General features: G+C 49.7%; 1 protein-coding gene across 4 annotated transcripts in view; it reads left to right on the top strand.

Moving 5' to 3' along the window:
• The window catches only part of LOC111082036 (optomotor-blind protein), a 65,065-nt gene extending 58,721 nt beyond the window's left edge, over window positions 1-6,344 (top strand). For 2 of the 4 annotated variants that reach the window (XM_041594527.1, XM_041594525.1), the window contains exons 6-7: window positions 4,095-4,345; window positions 4,453-6,344. In XM_041594527.1, the coding sequence (XP_041450461.1) occupies window positions 4,095-4,345; window positions 4,453-5,564 (1,363 nt within the window). In that variant the 3' untranslated portion in view covers window positions 5,565-6,344. Of the gene's footprint in view, window positions 1-4,091; window positions 4,346-4,452 lie in introns of all 4 variants that reach the window. The other 2 variants (XM_041594526.1, XM_041594524.1) reach the window with 1 other exon arrangement.
• The last annotated feature ends 6,144 nt before the right edge of the window (window positions 6,345-12,488 follow it).

The raw sequence follows: 12,488 nt of genomic DNA, 5'->3' as shown, positions 1-12,488 counted from the left end.
AATCAGGACTCGTAACGAGGACTCGGATGTGGATGTGGATGTGGGAGGAGCAGCAGCAGAAGGCTCTCCTTTGGGCAAATCGTTTGCCCTTTTGTGGCTGTCGGACAATCGGCAACTTTGCTGCAGGACTCTGGGACTCGACTAATTTGTCTCCGGACAGAGAGACTATCTGGTCATCCAGTCATCTCTTTACGCTCCTCTATTTCTGTTCCATCTCTTTCCACTTGCCATCTCTCTCTCTCTCTCTGTATCTGTATCTGTGCATCCCCATTACAGCTTCATTTCTGTTTGGGGCTTGATTAACACAAAAACAGAACCGAAAGGATTGGATTGGATTGGAAGGGAACGGGACGGGACGGAACGGAGGGAGACGACATTAATGTTTGTCAAATCTATGCGGAACTAATTAGCCTGCAGATTGTCAAATTGCAAGTCATACAAAACTGCCACTCCAGGGGTGCGGTGTGGTGCGGCGCCGGAATGATGTTGTTCCTGTTTAATGATGCCCCTGGCTTTTGGTGGGCCATCCTCCTCCTCCATCCTCCTCCATCGGATAATGTCGATGACTGGCACCTCACAGCAGCAACAGCAGCAATCAGCATCAGCAACAGCAACAGCGGCAGCTCGAACATGTAATCCATATTGATGGATTGATTTCAATTTCCTGTTAGCTGCTGGCTTCTGGCATGGCATCCATCTCATGCCACACCATCCCACCCCACCCCACTGCTGCCCATCGACACCCTGCGGGGCAATGATGTTGGTCAAAATGCTTTGACTTTTCACCAGCAGAGATTTTCCAATCTCTCTATCTCTCTGTCCATGGCAGAGCGCAGCGGAGGAGGAGGAGGAGGAGGAAAGTGATTCCAAGGCTCCATCCCACTTGGAGTGGTTCCGGTTTCCGGCCACACATCTCCCCACAAGGGGACTCCAGTGAAGGGTGGTGCTAGGTGGGTTTGGGGGTGGCTTCTGTGATTCTGTGATCTGACTTAGCATAATGATGAATGACATTTAATGGAGGAATGGCCTTGCCCCCGTCATGTTCATGTCCGTGTCCGTGTCCGTGTCCCTGTACGTGTCCCTGTACGTGTCCCTGTCCATCCCCATGTCTATGTCCATGTTAAACGTTACAAATCAATTTTCAGCCTGTGTGCCAGCAGCGATGACAAGGCGGCTCCTCTGCTCGTATCCTATATCATCGCATATTCATCGGAGCTGCCACTGGCGGCTCTCCTCCATTGACACAAACAATTTACTCAGACCGGGTTTTGGGCTCTGGGCTTGGCTCTTGGGCCGCCCTTTTTCCACTGATTACTTCCAGCCTTGATTGGCATTAGCGTGTCTGTTGTCTAAGCCAAAGCTTTGCCACCCACCCACCCCCACACACCACCCACACAGCACACCACCCGTGTCTTGTGGCCACAAAATTGTTTTCCACTTTGTGCCAAAAAAGAATCACAGAATTTGCCGGGTCATTGATGTGACAGCAAGTTGGCAGCTCAGTTAGTCAGTCAGTCAGTCCGTCAGTCGTTCTTGGGCGGGGGATGGGAGGACTTGCCTCAATTGTTAATTAAATGCCGTCAGGGCTGGGGGCAGTGGAAGTGGCAGTGGCAGGGGCGGAGTAGCCCGAAAAAAACCGCTAAACCGCTTACAATTCCAGAGGGAAGGAGAAGGAGATAGGCAAGGTAGGCAGGACTTTGAGTTTTGGTCCTGCCAAAAATCCCTGGCAATTAGTGACGACTTAGTCAACTCTTTTTGTGTGCCCCTGTCTGTGGTCCAGGCTCTCTTTCTCTCTCGCTTTTTGTCTGCCTCTGCACCCGTTCAACCCTTCTGCCCAGCAGCCCCTTCATTAGCGGCAAGAACAACAATGCCATGACGACAAAGAGTCAACGCTGTGTGGATGGTTGGATGGGTGTTGTGGCTCCTGATGATGACGATGCCAATGAGGGCCCTTCACAGCGAGAGACAGCGAGAGATGCTAATTGGTGGCAAGCACCTCTATCCACCGCTACCCCTCTGCCATCTACCCTCTAGCAGTGCCGCTTAACCACTTCGCAGTGCGCAACTTCCGCCGGAATCGCATATTCCATAGCATCATCCCATCGCGAGATGGCCTTTAGGCGAAATGGGAACCGGAAATCTAAAGTGAAAACGTTTTAACAGCCAGCAGCCGCCGTCGAAGCAATTGAAAACTTCTTTTCTCTGTGCAGCAACAGCAGCAACAGCAGCAACAAAAAATAGGTCTCACACCCCAGGAGTACATAGCAGCACTTATACAAACCCCCCCACCAACCCCTGGGTGCACCCTGCACCCTGAACTCTCCTTCCTTTTATTATTTCCATTCGAGAGGCTAAAAAGCCCAAGGCGTTAGTTGACAATAGCCGCTTTCTGCTATCAACAGCAGTCCCACCAAGCGGATATGAACTCCGGGCAGGACAGGAGAGACAGAGAGTCATAGAGCCATAGATGGAGATGGCGAAACAGCAAGAGAATCAGTAAGAGAAGGAGAGGTGGGATACGGGGATACGGGGTCGGTCGAGCTTTTGTGGGCGTTCTTGGGCTGTTTAAGCCGCAAATTTAGACGTAATTCAAAAATTACAGAGCACACAAAACGGCGCAATTTCTTCAGAGTCCACCCCCACCCATGGGCCCCTTTTCAGGGCGTTCACTTCGGCACACAACAACAATGATAGAGAAAAGGGCAAAAGATAAACGCAAACGACTTCTTCAGGGCAGGGCTGTGGGGCTCGGCACCCGAATTTCATGTGCGAGCTGCATGTGAGACGAGACCCAGGAGCGGTTCAGGCGTAGGGAAGTTCTACGGCTCTCTCCCTCCACTCAGTGTTGGAAACTTAGAGCCTTCAGATTCCTCGTTGATGATTCGAATCCAAAGATAACCTCCTAACCCTTCTTCTGGTTTCGTACTATATTCGACTGATGTTCCTCAGTGTCGAAACAATACCAAATATCCATTATTAGGGCTATTAGTCACCCCAATCTCTCCATCCCTTCGTTGCCATCGACATTCGATGTTATCTTTCGCCCTAAGCCGGGCGCTGCCTCCATCCGCCACTGTTTAACCGCAATTGTTTTTCGCTCCTTTTTCGACTCTGCGCCGACTTCAGAGTCAGAGCTTCAGAGCTGGCTTTCTTGGCCTCTGTAGTTAAGTGGGTGGGTCAGATACGTTGCCTGGATTAACACAAATTGATTTGCTATTAAATTAGGCTCACACACACACACCCATATACAACCATATACACCCATGTAGTCGTATGGTATAAAGGCAGGTGCCGAAATGGTCGAATGTGGAAAAACAGTTAAGTGTAAAAGAAGACGCCTCTGGCGCAATGCCAGAAATGCAGCCATCAAATGGGTGGTTCGCATGGGTGGTTTGGGTGTGGTTTCTGTGATAATGATACACACACACACACACACACACACACCCATACACATACACATGCGACTATGTGTGTGTGTGGCTAAAATTGCCCAATTTGTGAGGCACAGCAACGGCTTTGATGTGTGAACAGCAACAGCAAAAAGCGGCGCGCGGAAAAAAAAAATGAAAATGAAAATTGAAAGGCTAAGGCAGGATAAGGACCTGGACGGGGCCACAAACGTACGGGGCCGACAGGGCAGACACTAAATTACACTAACGTGTTTTGAATTATTTTTCAATTTCATTGTCAGCCCCAGACATAGACACACACAGACTGGCTGTGCGGCCCGTTTCCGCTTCGCATTGTTACAATTCAATTAAGGTTACGGTCCTGACAGCCCAGCCATCCAGCCAGGAGCTGGAGCCAGTGCCAGAGCAGGGGCTGGAGGGACGGCTGAATGGCTGCCGCCAGCGTTGGTTTATCATTTAGCAGATATTTCAGTTAGCAACAATATTATCAAAGCTTGGGTCTCTGATCCCCCGAAAATTCCGCTGGAAAATCAACCAGAAAATCCACAGGGTTAGTCGGTTGTCGGCAATCTGCGCTTATGGAGTGCTGTGGGTCCAGAGTCCAGAGTCCCTCCATTATACATATATGCACCTATGTACACGTGGATGTTCTAATTTGTGTCGTTGTCCTTCGTACAATTGTTGTTACAGGCAGGCGCTGATGTCTAATCGAGGGTCCGACTCGGACAAGCTCAATCCGACGCACGTGAGCAGCTCCCGGGCGCCGCTGCATCTGGGGCATGCCGGCCGACCGCCGCACATGCATCCGCACGCGGCGGCACTGCTCGACCAGCAGGACGATGACGACAAGCTGCTGGATGTGGTGGGGCCGCCGCAGAGTCCGCTGCTGCCCTTGAGCCATTCGCTGCAGCAGATGCACGCGCACCAGCACTCGGGTGAGTACATTCGAGGGGATCTCAATGCAGGATCCATCTGCCCAAGCCGTGCGGATCAGCTGACTAATCTGCTCTCTGTTCTCCCTACTTCTGTTTCCATTCATCAGCGCTGGCCGCTTGGTTCAATCACTTGGCGGGTGCCGGAGCCGGGGAGCATGCGGCGGCGGCTGCGGCCAATGCCAATGCGGAGGACGCACTACGGCGACGCCTGCAGGCGGACGCGGACGTGGAGCGGGACGGAAGCGACTCGAGCTGCTCCGAGAGTGTCGGCGGCAGCACCGGCGGTGCCTTTCGACCCACCTCCACGGGCAGCCCCAAGGAGGGGGTGGGCGCCACGGCGGCAGCGGCCGCTGCAGCGGCTGGCCTCAATCCCGGCGGCAGCTACCCCTCGCCGAACATCTCGGTGGGCCCACCGATCCACCCGTCGCCGCATCTGTTGCCTTACCTCTATCCGCACGGCCTCTATCCGCCGCACCACCTGGGGCTGCTGCACAACCCGGCCGCGGCCGCCGCCATGAGCCCCGCCGGCCTCAATCCCGGGCTGCTCTTCAACGCCCAGCTGGCGCTGGCCGCCCAGCACCCGGCGCTCTTCGGCCACGCCTACGCGGCGGCCGGCCACACGCCCGTCTCCCCGCTGCAGGGCCTCAAGAGCCACCGCTTCTCGCCGTACAGTCTGCCGGGCAGCCTGGGCTCCGCCTTCGACGCCGTAACCCCGGGATCGAATGCGAACCGCAGTGGCGGCGGGGGCGCCGACGGACCTCCGCCCGGTGTGCTGGGCGCCGGCGGATCCGGCGGAGGCGTGGAGAACGGACCCCGTAGCCTCAGCTCCAGCCCCAGGCCGCGGGCCTCCTCCCACTCTCCGCCCACGCGCCCCATATCAATGTCGCCCACCACGCCGCCCTCGCTGCTGAAGCGCCAGGCCCAGCAGCAGCAACAGCAGCAGTCGCAGCCCCAGCACTCCCCCTCGGAGCTGAAGAGCATGGAGAAGATGGTCAACGGGCTGGAGGTGCAGCACAATGGCAGCGCCGCAGCTGCGGCGGCTGCTGCGGCCGCGGCCCTGCAACTGGCCGAGGAGACGGCCCAGCTGCACCACCACACGCAGGCCCACCATCAGCATCCGCAAGCTCACTCGCATTCGCATCCGCACTCGCACGCGCACTCGCATCCGCACCAGCAACCGGGGCACCATGGGGCGGCGGCGGCGGCCACGGATCAGTGACAATTACTGGACGGCCGCTCCGATTGCGAGGAGGACGGCCTGGAGCTGGAGCTCGAGATGGAGGACGATGTGGACGATGATGAGGACGAGCACGACCGCAGCTCGGTGATCGACCTCGATGTCGATGTCTGACCGCAGACGGGTCTGTTGCAACGCCTTTAGCCTGCGCCCCAACTCAGCTGGGGCCGCCATGCCCCCAGTCCGCTCCCAGCCAGGTCCTGGTCCTGGTCCTCGCCCGTGGCAGTCGTCTAGCGACACCCCCCTCCCCAACCCATGCTCCTGCACCTGCACACCCCACTGTTGTGTATATCATCGGCGCGACCTCCGCCCCCACCCCCCAGCATAATTTTAGTATGTAGGCATTTGTAGCATATAGTGAAAACCCAACCCCAGCCCCCAACCGCCCAGCCCCTCCCTGGATGTACCCCTCTACCCTTTCAGCTGCTGCCCTCCATCTCGCTCCTGGATGTATTGATGGATGTGTGGCATCGCTCTGGATTTCGACCCCACAGAGAAAGTAATCTTTTTTTTTTGTGTCGTTTCTAAGCAACGTGTAGCCCGTAGAAACTCTGGTGGGGCCCAATGCAGAGCGAACAGCGAGAGAGCGAAGAGATAGAGGGTAGATAATGGCGGGGGGAGAGGAGGGCCGATCTTGGCTCAGTGGGGATGTTGCAGGAAAGGAATGACCCCGAGATACCTTTGTAAACAGAACAGAACATAAATGGATATGAAATGCAAGCAGAGGAAAAGCTCCCATATCGGAGCAGACAAATTTATAAATGGTATAACATATATATATATATATATCAGAAATATATTTAGCCCCTCGACACTCACACCCACACTCACACACACATGCATACACGCATACACATACACACATCTATATGTATATTGATATTGTACGATCGGAAAAAGCAACATCAAAGATGGCGCCTCTATATATACCTACCTATACATGTATACACAGACATATAGTACACATAGCGTTTATATAGATGCATATACTATATGTACATACATATATACATTGTATATGCATACACACATTGTACGATTGTAATCTTAGGCAAAACAAACCCCAAGGCAAAGATGGAGAAAAAACATAAAAAATAACAACAAAAAAATAAATGCAATTTTTTTTCTTAGCTCTAGGATGAACAATTTTTTTTTAGTAAACGTAAATGAAAATTAATTATAAAACCTATACAGATATAGTATATATATATATACATGGATATATATAAATATATACTTATATATACATATATTTAAAAATAATTTATGTAGCTGCTAAGTACCAAGATACCGTAAACACACAAGCACACACACACATTACACCACACACACACACACACACGCACACACTCCCAACTGTAACTCACAGGCCCCAACTCAATATATTTTTGGGGCCACCGTGGCCGGGGCGATCCGCTCCTGTACATCCTGTGCAGAGACACTCACCTAGCCGAGACACGAACCACCCAGTGATGACCCCAAACCCAGTCGCAGGCCCTTGGGGAAATGCTTAAAACTAAACAAAATAAACACACCCCCCAGCCCCGAGCACCAACTAAACTATGAGAACTTTTCCTAATTTTACCATACTTACATGTAAGGTTTTTTTTTTGGCATTTTTTTTTCGTACATTTAAGTTCTAAAACCAAAGAACAAGATAATATTTTTTTGTATTTTTATTTAAGGTTTTTTTTTCTTTGTCTATTAGAAGAGACTCGCTTTAGGCCCCACTCTGAGATGCTAATTTTAGGGCGCGAGTCTGATGTGTGTGTTTATATCATATATGCATATGTAGTACAGGTATACAATAAAAAAAATATAATTTTTTTTTTAATTAGTAGTAAATGAAAAAGTGAAAACTGAAAAGAAATGAAGTGTAGAAACTGAAAGAAATTCCTCTTTTGTGTTGCGTAAGTGAAAGAGATAGAGACAGAGAAATGGAAATGGAAAGGGAAGAGAAGTGAAGTGAAGTGAAGTGAATAGAAGACGAAAACGAAAAGAGTTGAATTCAACGCATGTTCCTCGCATAATTTAAGAGAGAGCGACAAAGACGCAAAGCTAACAGACAGGCCACGCCCCCTAAAACATACTCCCCCTTCCCACCTTCTTACCCACACACAAACACACCACACACACAGAAACACACGCAACACACACACCCAACAAGAAAAGAAAAGAAAAAGTATAAAAAAAATACAATTTCTGTAGCAATTTGTTTTCCTTATAATCCCGATAAATGCGAACATCATCATCTGCATCCCTAGCACCAGCAACACCACCACTCATCATTATCACCATCATCTTTATCATCTGCATTATGATATTAGCAAAAAAAAAAACAAAAAATCAAATGGATACTTTTTTTTTCTGTTGGTTTAGCTGTTTTTTGAATGAATTATACGCAAAAGCAATATTAATTATAGTTAATTAAATTTAAACAAATGCAAACAAACCCGAAAAGAACAAAAACAACAACAACAACAACAAGCAACAGCACGAACAAGAACAAATTCAATATATATGTATATGTATAAAAGAATATATATGATATATATTTAAATATATATGTATGTATATGGATAAAATTAAATGAAGAAGCAACAACACCTCATGTCACTGCAATTATATATAAAAATTAATTAAACAACAACAAAACAAAGGAAATTAAATAAAAATTATTACTAAAAAAAGAACCCATCGATATTTATTGTGGATGCAAACAAGAAACATGAAACCGAAATCAGTGCAGTGCGTTTCGTGTTTTATTAGTTTTCCTGTTCATTATTTGCCTGGTTTTCGAAATTCGAATGCTTTTGGCTGTTTGGCTGTTTGGCTCTTTGTCCTTGTGGTTTTCCCCCTCCCCTCTGCCATTTGCCATTTGCATTGTTCATTAGCCTGTCGTTTCCCCCTCCCAGAAAAGGAACCAAATGAGCAGTGCGTCAATAAATAAATAAATAAATACCGAAATGAAAATGTTGGGCAAACAGTGCGTGGCATAATTAGTTCATCATCCTCCGGCACACATGGCACCCCATTCGCACATCCTCATGTCATGACTCATGAGCCATGTCATGGCGAGTGGAGTCCTAGCCCACCGAATCAATGGACAGGCAATGCACATACGGATTTACTACCGCGGACTTGCTTTTATTGCTCCCCAATGAGGATCCAAAATCGAAGCCAAAGAGAAGTACGTGAGATCTGCGCGGGTCCAAATAATTTAGGTAAGTACGGAAAAGTGACACTCTGCCAAGAGCTATGGGCTATGGATCTTCTGATCCCTAGAGAATAATAATTAGTCAGAGGCTGCTAGAAATACACCCACCAGATTAGATTTCGAGTATGTCAAAAGGATTGCAAAGATGTGCGACAACAAGCCCGCAATCTGTGTAAAGTAAGTCGATTTGTGGGCCTTTTTCCGCTTACCCACTCAACCTAATAGACTCGACGTTGATGATTTAAGCACTTTGCCATCTTTGGTGCTTGGCCCAACCCCAAAGTGAAAACCCTGTTGTCCGGACGTCGAAGGTGTAACATTTAATTCAATAAAAACTTTGCCTGCAAATTGTGAACTAATGGAAACAGGCACAGACACCTTGGATTAGGCGAGTGGCGAGCGGCGATTATCGCCCGGCTCCAGTCGGCTAACCCTTGACTAAGCCAAGCGTTAAGCACTCTTTGCCGGTCTAATAGAATTCGACACGAACGCTGAATCCTGCACTTGTCGCGGGCGGCATGATAGTGGATTAGCCGGGGATAAGGCTCCTCCAGGGTAGATTGGCATCATCCATGTGCAGACCACGGACCCCTCACGGACCGCGTCCCCGTCCCCGTCCCCGTCTCCGCAATTGCCAATCGGCAATCGAATGCGCCGCCAGCCCGCATCGAACGAGAGCTGTTCGAAATTCGAATGGTTCGGTTGGTTACGCCCGACTGCCGTCGCCGGTTGTAAATTGTAACGCTTCACTAGCAAAGGCGCAAAGGCGAGAGCTTAAGTGCGGCAGTAAAACCCTTTGGGTAGCGTAACCCTTCCCGCGGCCCACGCATAGCCATATAGCCCCGACCCTGTCAATAAGTTTGAGTGTTTTGGGCCGAAAGTCAAATAGAATTGAATGCGGAACATAAATTACGTATTATTAATTGCCGCCGCCGCTGCACCAATGTCGCCAGTGTCGCCACCACCAACTGCTCGACAAAAGGGTTATGTCGATGTTGACAACAATAGCGGATGCTTCCCCCAGGCCTTAGCCATGCTCCCACTCCCACTCCAACTTCCAACACTGAGACTGAGCTAATTAAACGATTAAACTATGATTAGTAGCGGGAGAGGTTAACTCAGACAGAATCTTAACAGATCTTCAAGCAACGAGTGCCAGAGGTAAATTCAATCTGAAGTCTCGCTGTGCGATCAACGAGCGAGTAGCTCAGCATATCATTTGGGCCAAACAAGACAACAACAGAAGAGAACAGAACAGAACGGAACATGTAAACACTCACTGGTATAAATATTTAGATATCTCCGCCACTAGCCATGAATTGGCATTATTATAACTTGCGTTTTATTGCCAAAACATTTATGAGCGACAGACAACCCCAGAGGGAGGGAGAGTGTGCGTCAAAGTGCGTGTTGAAAGTTGTTGCGGGTTCTACCCGGGCACACATACCCATGCTCCATGCCAAGCCGTGCCATACCATACCATGAGGGCGGTGCCAGTGACAGAGTCGCAGTCATAATGATCATAATAATAGTTTTACGGGTTAGAGAAGTCACAGTCACAGCGACAGCCACAACGAGCAGCAATAATTTAGCAGCAACTCGACTCAATGGCCAACACGGATACAGACACGGACAAGGACACGGACAGGGACACGGACAGGGACTTACCGGATGGGGACATTGGGTTAAATCGACGAAATGCTTGTCATACTTTCGATTCCCGAACCCTTTTGTGCGGTGCGTAGACATTGCGTGAGCCCATTGCCCAGGGGTGGTGGCAGTGGCACTGGCAGTGGCCTGGCTTGGCCTGGCCAGGTTGGTTGGTTCAAGTTTGTTATGCATATTTGATTAGTTAGCGCATTTTGTGGATACGCACAGGAAGTTGACTCTTTGCGTGCAGCACCGCGAAAGGGTTGCGCACCCCACCCGCACCCTCACCCCCAATAATGTCATCCCCATCCCATTCGATCCGATTCCATGGGCGGAGTTGTTGTTGTACGTAAGCGGCCGCACGGCAGCAATTAAAATGCTCAACTTGTCAACAACGCATTCCCCGTACCCCCGTACCCCGTACCCAGTTACCCCCATCGCCCAAACTCTGTCATTCCTGCTGTCATACCCTTTTGCCAGGCTTTGATTTGTGAACAACAAAAGCCCAAAACTGTTGACAACCCGACAATGACGATGACGATGATGATGATTTCGATGGCGATGCATGTGATTCAGTTGGCGACTGACTCCCGTGATGATTCGCTATTCGTGAACGATGAGTGCCTGAATGGAATGTTCCCATTATCCAAGCTCCCATCCCAAAGTGTTCCGTTCCCATTCAAAGAGTAATCCCTCCTCCTTTCCACCGATTCTGAAAGTGCAATCTTTGATGCCTCAATGCGAAACACGATGCCAAATACGATGTGTACCCAACTGTTTAAAATATGAGAGAGATCAATGCCATTTCCACAGGAACCCATTCAACGAGCTACTCTTACTGTTGGCTCCGATCCGAGAGGAACGCCCATGCCATTGGATATTTTTAAGTTACAATTCCGAATAATGTATGCTTAATAATCTATCTTCTTCCTCTCTTTTCCAAATCGTTCCAATTAGGCGATTTCATATTTGTTTCATTTCCACATTGTTCCCACAACGCAAACAGATGCTGGTTGGTCCGTGGCGGAAATTAAGTCAGTTCGGGGGGATTTGAACAGCTTAAGCCTCACCTTTGGGGAGGACCCGACCCGACCCGCACCCCAACCCAGATGACTGAAATAAAAAAAAGAGCTGACGCAGTCATCACCTCGGCCAGCGGTAAGAGCAAGGGCAAGGGCAGGGCCTAATCAAGCCGAACACGGCAACGGGGAGGAACCCCACCCCCGTTCCCCAGCAAACATTGCCGTATCCTGGCTCTGATCATTTTATAAGCGCAATTTCCCCTTTTTACGATTATCCTCTGAAGCGCAACCGAGCCGCGGTCTGTGGCTGGGGCTGGGGCTGCGCATGGAGATGTGGAGAGGGGGGAAGGGGGGGGGGGGGTGGCAATGGATAGCAGCTATCAATACGTGGAAATTTGTTTTCAATTTTTCGGTTGCAGCGGTCATAAAAAGAGCTCACGCATACACACACCTGTGCACTGTGGACTGTGGACTGTGTACTGTGCTGCTTGCCTCAAAGGGTTGACAGTCAGCCAGCCATTGAAGGAGTTAAGGGGGGGTGGGGGTCTGTATGTGTGTGTTTGTGTGCAACCATCAAAATGCAAATGCGCGACCATAAATAATGTGCCCAGACAGTGAAAGAGAGCGGGCGAGCGGAGACAAGCGGCCTAATAAAAACCACCCAAACGATTTTAAAAAAAATATACAATGAATACGATGTAGTCGGTATCCGGACTAGAGGATACCCATTTCCCCGATAGAATCGGAATCGCGATCTTCAGCAGTTCTGTGGAATTCTATTTGTGGGATTTCTCGCCTTACTGTTGCCCGATCTGCGAGAGGTTTCCCTGCCACACTATTTGATCTATGGTTAAAGATAATCCCCATTATTTTTGTGCTCCTAGATGCTTCTGGAGTGCGAGTATACTCGGTGGGATTTTCGCGGGGTAGGGAGATGCGGAATGGGAATGGGGAATCTGGGATGGGGTAACGCTTCAATGGCCGCGATGACGTTCCGACATTCGACATTCGACATTC

Source organism: Drosophila obscura, unplaced genomic scaffold, assembly GCF_018151105.1.
Source record: "Drosophila obscura isolate BZ-5 IFL unplaced genomic scaffold, ASM1815110v1 contig_29, whole genome shotgun sequence".
Taxonomy (NCBI): domain Eukaryota; kingdom Metazoa; phylum Arthropoda; class Insecta; order Diptera; family Drosophilidae; genus Drosophila; species Drosophila obscura.
This window is presented reverse-complemented; position numbering and strand designations above follow the sequence as displayed.